Raw genomic sequence first — 12,436 nt, 5'->3', positions numbered from 1 at the left:
AAATGAGACGGCTTGACCATCACAATTTCACAAGCTCTCCATCCAAATTATATTATTTGCACTTTGTCATGACATTTTTGAAAAGTTGTTTGCATTCTAGCCAGCCAATGGCATTGCTAGAAAGGTTTGTGGCTCAGAAATAAACATAATTCTGCACAGTCATACTTTGTTGTCATTGAACTTTTATTTATTACATTGTATCATTGTTGTATCAAATTGTGAACCCCATATCGCGCATCGAATCATATTATGAGATAAGCATATCGTCCCATCCCTACTGGTGAACATGTAATATTCAGGAAACGATGATTAACTAAACACGCCTTACATGGTTCACACACTGTATGGATAAATGCAGCAGCCTTGAAGGGGTGAGGGGGTGGGTGAAGGGGGTGGGGGGGTCTGTTAGGGATTATAGGGCCAAACCTAATCCCTGTGTCCCAGTTCGAACATTGTTTAGATAATCCTGCGGGTCTTCTGTTAGGCCCTACCTGAGAGGTGAATCATAGCTGCACACAGTAGGGAGCAAAGTCTGTGGGACAGCAGCAGTGCAGCAATAGGCTGCAGATAACAGTGGCAGCGTGGACACACCGACAACTCTGTGTCATTCATTCATGCACTACATGGGATTACAACCTGAGGACATTCCAATGAATTTTGATGATGATGGCCTTCTGGAAATTGGGTATCTGTCAAACATGTATACTCTACTACAGTGATTCTCAACCTTTTTCATATCAAGGACCCCTAATTTAGTACACATTAGAGCCATACACCCCCTTTTGATACAATTTTGTCTGTTGGACCCAAATCTGAGAATATTTTTGTTGTTAGATATGATTTTGTCCAGAATTTCATGACTGTCTGTATCGTAAGTAGAGAGATAACAGTGAAATAATGATCAAAATAATCATTCTTCTGCATTCTCTAATTGCAGTAACTTTTTGTAAATGAAATAATGGTTAAGTTTAACAATTCATCAATTTGCTGGGGACCCTCTGTAACCCCCTCAAGGATCCCTGATGGCCCCGGACCCCGCATTGAGAACCCCTGGTCTACTGTATCAGGGGGTTGGACCACAATGGAAATAAGCTCTTGGGCTTTATTGTGTTTTATCCTTTTGACAAATAATGCACAAGGATATGATGCCTCCTGGTGAGGCTGTGCATATATTATTTATGTATAGATGTCATATATTTTTATATTGTCAATAAGAAATTTCAATTCAATTCAATTTGGTCGCATTCACATTTGAACGTGTTTTAAACAGATTTCAAAGTGCACAGTTGAGTTAATCAAAATTCATTATTGCTATTTTATTATCTTTCCTAAAAAAGGTGTCATAACTGCAATATTCATAACTCAAATATGTGGTATATATAACTGAAACTCAAAGTCTAATTAAGTTTGAGCTTTGCAAGGCTTTGCATGAGTGGCATGCACAGTAGTAATTGTAATGTTTTGGCATAGTTGTCCATCCCTCCCTCTCCTGGTTTGACTGACAGTGCTTTGTTTGGTGAACGCTGTCGTTCTTGTTTGAAAAGCCATGAAATATGAATAAATAAAGATAAAAGAGATTGTGGGAGGTGTTATTTGCTGTGTGTCTTGACTTAGAATTGAAGCTTTTTCCATCTTGTAACAGCTCTTAACCACCAGCCTCAACTTGAGAGGGATGAGCATCTGAGGCGCTGCCGCTGGCACAAAGAAAATATAAGATGTGATTTACGTTGAGAGGTGACAGTCTTTTAGATTACTGTATCAATTCAATCTGTATCTCGAGACACTAAAGAAGAGTTTAATGACCTCAGCATCCAACATAGAAAATATAATGTGATATGCACATATGAAATCTCAACAATACTTCAATGGAGTTATGGATAAACATTGGACTGCTGTAATCATTTCCATATTAATACCCTGGTATATTTCTTGTGCCTGCATTTTTCATTAACAAAAAGGTCTCAGAGTTATAATTCGGTTGACAAATTGTATCTAAGGAAGTGCTTTAAATGACAAATGGAAATCATATTACCCTAGGGAAGGCTGGAATGGATCTAGCTTTCATGTCTAGCACCTGAGGTGCCACAACACCATTAAATCTACAATACCTGACTCTATGGGGTATGTCGAGAGAAAGATCAATAAGTCTGTAGATTATTATCTTCATTTCAACTGGGATGGCTTGGAGGGTGATTGTATAGACAGATACAAGAGCTTGACCCAAAAGGGAACAGTGGAGCATAAAGCTGACACCTGAGGCCTAACTATTTTACTTTTCCTCTGGCAGAATCCAATTCTGACATAAAAACAAGTCATCACCTAGGCTAGGGTCAATACAGTCAATGATGATAGGAACCTGGTCATGTGTTTACTTGCATGGACAAACGTGGAAAAACAATGTCAGTTTTGATTTATTTTTTTATATGATTAGCTTTTTCTATTTGAGTTCTATTTTGGATGGCTTTTTCTGTTTGTGTGAGAATATCACATCATGACCTCAAACTGAACTGAACATGTTTTTCAGTCTACACTACATGAGACATAGTAGCCAAGTGAGCCAAAAGTCAGCTCTAAAAAAAAAAGTCTTATGTAATCTAAATGTCTAGCCCGCTGAGGCAAATTATACTTTCAGACAGCATCATGTTCCCAGAGTAAAAACACTAAAGGCCTTTTGAGGTTCTGATTACTACTCTAGATAATAACAGAAAAAGGATTCAAATAGCCTGTGTAGTTCGACAGTATCTGTGCACCTTGTTTGTGTGACCCAAAAAGGAGAGGGCACCCAGAGAGCCAAAGTCAGTGCCATGTCCTTCATAATTCTCACTGAAATTCCATTCTACAAATCACCTGCATGGATTGTATTGAAATTAAGTGCACATAGAACAGAGTAGTTTTGAATCTATAACATTATTTATTGCAAACCCCTCGATAGAGTGTTGATCAGAATATGTGCTAGTATGGTTAATGCTATTGTACTATTAACAAATAGCAGTGGCTAAGGAGCTAGCCTTCTGCTTTACTGCCCATATCATATTTTTTGCATAAATATCAGCAGAATAGCATTTACCCTTCCAAACATTATCAAAACAAATAGCCAGGGATGGATGATATGGGATATTAAGTCCAGCCCAGCCATGAGTCAATAGATAAGGTTATGTTGTCCATCAGACTTTGTGAAGGAAACATAAGAAAGAGGCTGTGAGTAATAGGATGCCATTCTTTCCCCGGCTCTGGTCTTGTGTGAGAACTTGACTCCCACTGTGGGAGTTGCCACAGAGCAGCACGGCATGGTGGGTAATCGTCTAGGCACACCTGACAACATAGATAAATTTGTGCCAGAGGAGAGGCTCATCTTGAATCCAATCCTCTGTGTTACATTGCAAAGATAATCACCCTTGTGTATGTGTGTGTGTCTCTCTCTCTCTCTCTCTCTCTCTCTATCTCTCTCTCTCTCTCTCTCTCTCTCTCTCTCTCTCTCTCTCTCTCTCTCTCTCTCTCTCTCTCTCTCTCTCTCTCTATTTCCCCTCTTTGCTCTTCATCCCTATATCATCCCTATAACATCTTCACACTGGACAGTTTTTTTTTTGCATTCCTGTTTCACAATTATCACAATTGCATATGACACAATTGTCCCATCCTATCCACCCAATTCTGAAATACAAGCCTACAACACATATAGTACACACAATGCATGTAATTCCATATTTGAAAATGTTTGATACTATGTGGCAGCAAGCTTGTGAAATGATGATGCAGCTATACAATAATACATAACACAGGCTATTTTGGTGGAAAGCATAAGCCAAAATAGTTCTATGCTTGTTCATATGTCTTCTGGATGCTGGGTTATCCTGTGGATCAGCAAGCCAGATAATCTGCGAGAAAAAAATGAATTGCTCAACATCCTGCTCTGTCTGTAAATCGTCTGTGTTTATGTCCAAGCGATATAACTCATCTAATGGTCTTGATCTCTAGGGGTTCAAATCAATCTCTATATGGTTTCTCTCTCTCTCTGCATATTCTCTTTCATCTGTCATCTTTCTGTCATTAACTCGATAAAGGGAACATCCTTATCAAAGTGAAGTGTATGGTAATGACTGGGTCTGCAAAATGGGAGCATGAATGCGGTTTAAACTGCCTCACATGGATTTGGTTGGTGTTATTGCTTTAGACTGTGGTGGAAAAAGTGCTCAAATCCTTTACGTAAGCAAAAGTAGCAATACCATAATGGGAAAAAAACTTCATTAAAAGTAAAAGTTCCGCATTCAAAAATGTACTTGTATAGAAGTATTAGCAGTAAAATGTACTTGGGTATCAAAAGTACTCATTCTGAAGCATGGTCCCTTTCAGAGTCTTACATTATTGATGCATTAACCTGTAAGAAGTATTTTAATGTTGTAGGTCTAACTGCTCCATATACCATTGGGGAGTTTAAACTCTAACAATGCAACATATTTTATGAGCTTATTGTATGTTTTGCCAGTAAAGCAGTATTCTTCAAAGTAACCGGTAACTACAGCCATCAGATAAATGTAGCAGATTAAAAAGTACAATATTTCCTTCTGAAATGTAATGGAGTAAAAGTATAAAGTCTCACAAAATTTAAATACTCAAGTAAAGTGCCAGTACCTCAAAACTGTACTTATGAACAGTACTTGAGTAAATGTACTTAGTTACTTTCCACCTCTGGCTTTAGTAGAGTGCAAAAGGAAAGGTTTGGGACAATAGGCCCTGAATGGGATGTTGTGGACATCCATGTGAATATGAAGTCTCCTAAAATGTCTACATGAAGGGATGACTGGAAGGCGAAAGAGATGAGAGGAGTGCAGAGATGAGCAGAGAGGAACGGAGAGGTGAGTTGAGGAGAGGGTGCCAGCATGTGGGATGAGAAGGCAAGGAGACTATCATCAGAGCTCCATTTAATAGCAATACAGAATACAAAAGGAAGAGTTCTAGCGTTAACTTGCTGTTTCATATTACACACCCCAGGGGTTTCTGCCCCCTCAGAGTGAGGCAGGAAGGTTCCTTGAGCCTAAAAGGTTTAGATAGATTCCCCTATTCTTTCTCTCTGGTGTCCCCCGTCTTTGTCAGCGTTTATTTCTCTCTGATGCGTTTGCTGCAGGTGATGTGGCTCTGCGACTTCGAAGTGTTTAACCAAGGAGCAAATTGCCGGTTACTTTCTGGTAACTTTCTGATCTTTGTGTCAAGATGGAGTCAATGGTGTAGAACTTCTGAGCAAGTGCCCCCGGTGGAGGAAAGACTGTGTGTGAGGGAGGTAAAGGTTAAGGTGTGTGTGTGTGTGTGTGTGTGTGTTTGTGTGTGTATGTGCGTGCATGTGCAAGACTGCCTGATTGTATCTCTGTCTCTTTCTGTGCGTGTCTGATTATGTCTCTCTCTTTCTGTGCGTGTCTGTGTGTGAGTACACGCACATCTGTTTGTCTGTATATTTGCTTTTGTGTGGATGAATACTTGTGTATGAGCTTGTTTGCACACACACTGTCATGCCTGAGAAGGGCTCTTTATTTACCCTCTCATGCTTTCCCTCTTGTCCCATCCATTAAATGATGCACAGCAGCATTTCTTGCACAGTCCCAGTATAGCCCTTGGTTGCTTGGTTACTGCCTGAGAGCACTGCCAACTGCGCCAACTGAGCCCCATATGTTGCATCACCTGCAGTGACCCTCCATATTTACCAGACTCTGCTGTAAGACTCATTCCCTGGATTGGGTCAAACTTGTGAGGTCAAATCAGGGCCAAGTGGCCTCATGGGCCTCCAGCATTCAATGGGATTCAACCCAAAGAAAGGTGTAGAGTAGACAGTTAGTCACGCACTCACAATCCATCCAGGAGTTCTACCAATTGAGGTAGAAGATATGAAATGCATGCATTGGAGTTAAATGATTAATTGAAGTTTAAGAGGATGACAGCATTCAGAGAGCACTCAGCCCCCTCAGCCAGATGTTTCCAACATACAGCCCACCAAGGAAAAGTAGGGGAGTAGGATGCATGGGATACAAAATCCTTCAGACGCCTAGGCCAGCAGGGATACTCGTCTAGGATCGTTGGTTAGGTGAGCTTCAATGACCTGTAAAGCTAGATTCATATTTAACTGGAAATGTATGTTATTTGAAAATTTTCATATTATGCAAAATATGATTTGTTGAGTTTGTTGGTTCAATCTGATGTTGATTTGCAAAATGGGACATTATTTCTGCACCCTTGTTTCTCTGCTGAATTCTCAGAATACCTCCTTTCCTTCTGCAGTCTCCCTGCAGTCTCCCTGTGCCTGCTAATCCTCAGTCACGAACACACTAGTCGGTTCAAGGAAGAATATTCGCTTTCAAATCAGAGGCCTAGCCTGCAGCAAATAACCCATATAAAGAACAAAGATAAGGCCCTCTTTTAGATGTGGCTGTTCTGGCCAGGCCTGCCCGAAAATTATAGAAATGCTCTTTTATTATTTGTATAATTTCTTATCATTTGCTTTTATGCAATTATTATTGTTTGTATCATTATTATTCTACTTTCTGAAGTCAATTTCTGCTATTTGCTGTTGTTTAGTCACAGTAAAAAGAATGTCAATGTCAAGAATGTAAATGGTGGATTCAGCTTTGAATATCAATGCAGTGGTGCTACAAATTAAAGAAAAGGGAAACACTACTTTGTATGTCAACAGATGTGTGCATATGAATACACAGCAGCTCACAAAAGGGTCGGTGTGGTTTGCCTTCAAGCCACCATAATGAATCCCTAGGATGAATTGGCAGCTCAATGGCAAATAAATGTGTGTGTGAATATTCATCATTTGTTTGTACACTATCTGTCTGGCTGTGTCTGTTATCAGCATCTATGGACCCACTGCATCCAATTACATTTCCAATAAACGGCCTCAATGAAAAGATTCCCTTCTCCACAATGCATTGCACTGTTTGTGTATGGGAATGATTTGGCTCACCCTCTTTCCCTGACCACGGGTCAGGGAAAGAGGGTGAGGGAGGGTGGGGGGAGGGAGGGTGCATTAGATCAGACACCTCCTCAGTAACAGACTCACCTAATAACATGAAAAAAAGCCCTTCGTTTTTTTAGTTTCTTATGATAAAACAGAATCGAATGAAAAAAGCCCTTTGTTTTTTTTAGTTTCTTATGATAAAACAGAATCAAAAAAAGTTTTTAGATTTTGAAAAGGTTTTTATGTTGGAGTCGATATTCAGTAGGTCTAGCTTGAGGTTGGTGCGTGTGGTAACCTTACCTCTAAGGTAATTTTGTACTTTGGGATTTTGACAAACTCGTAAGTGGGAGAGGTTGCATTTCAGTTGGCCTTCCACATTGTCTGGGCTTGTCTTGCAGATAGATTTATGCCTGTCTTATAATTGCATTGCACATTGAGTCAGTGTCTTATCATCCTCATACATGTATTAACATGGCTTACATACCTGGAGCATTGGAAGATTGTGTTAGGATATCATAAATGTAGGCCACATTAAATGGCCTTCAACACAATACATATTTGCATAAAGCATAAGGGTTTCAAGAGCTGCTGAAACCCTGTTGTTTTTTATATGATGATGAATATTGTGTCCCAATGTGTACCACTTAACACATTTTTGTCCCAGAGTTGGATTGCTACTACTTTTTTCAGATTTTTAAATAATTCTTCACCTTTTTCTTAATGCACATACTTTACATTATCTTTCTCTCTCAGTGAGTTCTATTGCTACTGATATTACTAGTTTTTCTGTTAATGTGGGAATCCATGCTTTTTTGCACATTTTCATTCATACATATTTCCTTGATAGTTGGAATTGTTGGTTGCGTCTGTTTAACCCCTTTTTGCCTTGTTCTTATTAATATCCTGTTTTCTTTAATGTATCCTATTACTACTTGCTGCTGCAATGGCCCAATATCCAAGATCCCATGTCCCATGAGCTTGGGGCTTATAAAAATCTGGTCACCCCTACATGATATGTCAAGGGTAAGGGATTTCTTCAATCTAATCCCAATTTATCCAGAGTAAAATTTTGCTTATATTACACTGACTTTGGGTCACAATTTCTGCTCTGTATGGGAAATGTTCAAACCCCTTATTCCAAGTGATTATGACTTTTTCAATCACATATTGGATTCAACAGTTGGACTGATATTGTCCGTTATCCATTTTACCTCAAATGCCCCGACGTAGGCCCGATTCATACTGTTTGAGTTCTATTTCAATATAATCTGACCTTCAAAGTCTGCCAGTGCCTATCTGTCTTCCTGCTATAAGCCTTTGTCCACATTTGAACTTGCAATCAGTGTGCACACTGGCTCTGAGGCAAGAGGGGAGCACTTCAGCTGACTGACAAACCATGCACCATGCTTGTTGAATGAATGGTATACATTACTCTAGGTACCAGATGTCACACTGATGTCCCAAGGCATTGCAGGTCCTGGGCTACCGTTGCTTTCATGTAATTTACTTTGAGGATTTTGTTTCCTGATGCAATGAACCTCAATGTGATTTAAGAAACAACATACAACCCCATCAAACCTCTTCAAGGACTCACTGAGCATTTTATTTGATGGCATGTTTACTCTGCTGTGCTCAGCAATCTGATTTATAATGCCAAGCGCAAGCTACATAAAACACATCTATTATGTCAAAGGATGGACAGCAAGAGTAGTGCACCTAACTGTAATACCTACTGCATTTGTCACTGTTATAGATATTTTCTTCTCAGACAAGAAAGGAGCAAATTCCCTAAGAAAAGTTTCTTCTTGTCAGGAACATTTGGCATTTGCCAGAGAATTTCTGATTTAGTCTGAAGGCAATAACATCTTTCAAAGAACATAGAAGAGCCAACTTGGGACAAGGAAAAAAGAAATGTAGGGATTCATTTTGCAACATTGTGAATACTCGGGCATAATTGGACACTTTGCCATATTCGGGGAAGAGTTCCTTTCCCTTTTGCAATAATACATGATTTAAGGCCTGAGGGTCCAATTACCATGCCTTTGTTTGGCAGAGAAGTCCTCAACTAGTTATAAAGTGTTTGTAAGAGACTCTCTTATTAGAGATATTGGACAGTATATTTCTACAATGGGCTGCCAACAACTCAAGGCCTTGGCGTTTATTCCATGACAAGGAAAATGTAATTGATAGTTGTAGGTTGAAAAAAAAAAAATAGGAAATTAGTCCAGGAAAGTGGAATCTGTAAAGGAGGGCAAGATGTGTCCCCTTGGATTTCCCTCTCTACTCCTCTTCTTTCCCTTTCCCTTTCATCTTCTTTCCCTTCCATTTGCTTATTTGCTGCTATTCAGAATCAGGAGCAGAAATAATGTTGGACTTCAACACCTAACTTTCATCTACCCTTGGCAGAGATGTTTCCGCGGTTGACATATTTTAATGAACAATTAGTCTTTCTCCGGAACAACTGGCAAATCGCTCTCCTCTGCGACCAAGGTAGATAAAGAGAGGTAACGTAACATGAAAAACCTGAGCCATCACAGCGCATGCTAACATGTAGTAAAGTAGTAGTAGTAGTAGTAAAAACAATCTAACAGGGTAGTGGGCGAATAATGAAGAGAGAAAACACTCAAGGAGAAGACCGAAGAGAGCAATATTGGCAAGATTTCTAACCCTTTAATTTGCCTCTTTTCTCAGTACCTCTCTCTCTCTCTCTCTCCCTCTCCCTCTCAGTGTTTAATTTCACTTCCCCACAGCAGTGCCAATGTGCTGCCATGATGGCCATTAAGTTGTTATGGTTTTCAATAACTTTTTATAGAGTTTGGGCATCAGAGGCCTATTTGCAAAATGAACTGATGAGACATCACTGAGGTGTAAAAAGTGCACTGTCATCACAATAACTTTCAGAGGTTGACACTCAGTGGAATGGATCGATCAATTTACAAAGTCAGTGCAATATGGCCTATTTGTTTTTGGCAAAGTGGAAACAGGTGGGACATGTCATGTTAACATATTAAATATGCTGTAACAGTCTCAGATTGTGAAAATATTCAGAATATCAAATGAAGCGATCACTGCCCAAAGCATATATAGGGGGAAATATTCAACTTAATGTTTTGTAAAAGCAGTACCTCAGTCTTTGCTCTGTGTACATGTCTAATAGACACACTGAATGTTGACAGCTGTCGTCGTTCAAGAAACTCATCCATCACAGTGAGTTTGAGAAGAGTGTAAGAATAAGAACCATCTGCTCTAGAAGTGTTATTTGCTAGGATGGATGACTAAGATGGATGACTATTTCAACCATCTGACAAGCTTGCATTTCCAAGTCTTTACCCCTAACAATGTGCTTGGGTAAATTTGCTTGTTTTATAATTTTGGGGTGATGTAAGTTATGCGGAGGCGGAGAAATCGGTGTTATAGAAGCATTTAGTTGGTGATTTGCACATGTCCTGTGAATGAGGACACAAGTAGGTCACTTCATCATCAACATGATCGTTTTCGCTCAGGGGCGATGTTGCACCTCACATCAGTGGGTTTCTTCATCCCATTCTAATGAGCTAATTACTGACTAGATGCAACGCAGCAATGATTGTTGACTCACTGTGATGTCAAAGTTGGTAAAAGTTATATTTTCTTTTTTTTTTCTAGGTTTGTTTGCTTTTGAAAAATAAAAAGTACACTTACAAAACAAGAAAAATAGATGAAATGTTTAGCAGCGTGAAGTGAAGATTAATATTGTTTATATAAGAACGCTTTGAGTTTGACAGTACAGTCTATCATTAGGAGTTGTTCTCCTGCCTCGAGCATGTGGGAGATATTACATTAATTTAGTTTATTTGTACATGCAAACGATAACACATGTAATCCTGTCTACTGAATAGTGTTACTTTAAAGACCCCATGAACATCTTTACTTCCTTGATTTGATGCATTTCCTGTTGAAACAGGATGTTGGGGCGGGACATATTAAAGTGAGGGATCATTCAAAAGTCTAAACCAATGGAAATTGAGGTAGAGAAAGACAGTTTTATTTGATGGGAGGGGTGCGGAGGGGCGGGATTGTTCAAAAATCTGTGATGTTTTTATCGGTTGGAATTTTTAATTTACGCCTACTGGTGCAGCATGAGATCACCATTAAAGATACACTGTTTTCCAGCAAGTAAAAGTAATGGGAGTTCATTTCATGGGGACTTTAACAAACGGTCCTGTCCAGATTAAAATCTCACCTTAGGCCGTACAGCACGGTGCCGTCCGGGTGCAGTCGGATCATTCTATTTTTCACCGTGACGCCGTGGACAAAGGATTTCTTGTCGTTGAGGAAGTAGGTGTCAGGCACCCAGAGCTGGTCAGCCACCCGGTTATCTAAGGTCAGGTTGAGGGGAATCTCAGAGTAGGACAGCCGCTTGTCTCGCCAGGCCTGCTGGAAGTACATAGTCAATGTGTAGTCCTGTAAGGGCACAGAGAGATAGAGGGAGGGGAGGAGGAGAGAGAGAAGAGAGGGAAGGAGAGGGATGAAGAGGAGGAGAGAGGGAAGGGAAAGAGGGGGAAGAAGAGGGGTTGGAGCAGAGGAAGTGAGATGAGGGGGGAGGAAGAGAGAGGGATGAAACAGGAGAGAAATGGAGAGAGAGAGACAGAGAAAGAGAGAAGCAGTGGGTTACTTCAAAAAGGAACCATTTTACACAGATGTGCTGTAAGATTGTTCCACTGCTAGCTCTCAGATTAGACCAGACTAGGCTTCAATATTGGATGAAGTTCACTTAAAATCAAACGGAGCAGCAGTAGCAGTACAGGCCAAAGACTCGCAGTACAGAGCAACGGGGAATTCCTTCTGTTCATAGAAACATGAGGTAAGTACGACAGTGTGAAAGTGTGTGTGTGTGTGTGTGTGTGCGTGTGTGAGAGGGAGAGAGAGGGAGAAAGGGAGGGAGAGATATGGTGGACGTGTAGTGTGTGTGCATGTGTCAGTTTGGGTGTGTTAATGTATGGTTAGGGGGTATAGTGTGTGTGTGTGTGTGTGTGTGTGTAGCTAGGTGGGTGGGTGTGCTGTGTGTTTTTGTCTATCTGTGCAACTGTGTGTGTGTGTGTGTGTGTGTGTGCGAGTGTGTATGAGAGAGAGAGAGAGGGAGAGAGAGAGAGAGAGAGAGAGAGAGAGCACATGGTCCAGACGAAAGAAGATAACCTTGACACAACCCCTGAAAATCTGTTTTACAAAATACCTCATATATGCTCTATTTGCTCTGACAGTGGTTTGTCTTATTGGGAAATATTTTTTGTGAAATGGGCTCACTGTGTTGCTCTTGCATAACATATTCACCCATTTTCTCCTATCTGTTCTGCCCACAACCAGAATGGCAGACTATCCCCTTTCCTCTCAGTGTGCTCACATCACATCAAGTCCAACACAGACAGCACAGCCTTGGAGTTATATGTCTGCATTACATAGCAGAGTCTGAGTTCAAAGTGTGTTGGGTATGCTGCTACCATTACATAA

The 12,436-nt window shown here is 40.2% G+C and overlaps 1 protein-coding gene across 2 annotated transcripts in view; it reads right to left on the bottom strand.

Moving 5' to 3' along the window:
• The window catches only part of LOC139667539 (gamma-aminobutyric acid receptor subunit beta-2), a 37,459-nt gene extending 26,073 nt beyond the window's left edge, over positions 1 to 11,386 (bottom strand). The window contains exon 1 of one of the 2 annotated variants that reach the window (XM_071547021.1): positions 11,172 to 11,386. In XM_071547021.1, the coding sequence (XP_071403122.1) occupies positions 11,172 to 11,377 (206 nt within the window). In that variant the 5' untranslated portion in view covers positions 11,378 to 11,386. The remainder of the gene's footprint in view (positions 1 to 11,171) is intronic. The other variant, XM_071547020.1, reaches the window with a different exon arrangement.
• Between the last annotated feature and the right edge of the window lie 1,050 nt (positions 11,387 to 12,436).

Source organism: Centroberyx affinis, unplaced genomic scaffold (genome assembly GCF_046629955.1).
Source record: "Centroberyx affinis isolate AG114_WGS23_722 - 3 ecotype Tasmania unplaced genomic scaffold, CSIRO-AGI_Caff_v1 ptg005604l_1, whole genome shotgun sequence".
Lineage (NCBI taxonomy): Eukaryota > Metazoa > Chordata > Actinopteri > Beryciformes > Berycidae > Centroberyx > Centroberyx affinis.
This window is presented reverse-complemented; position numbering and strand designations above follow the sequence as displayed.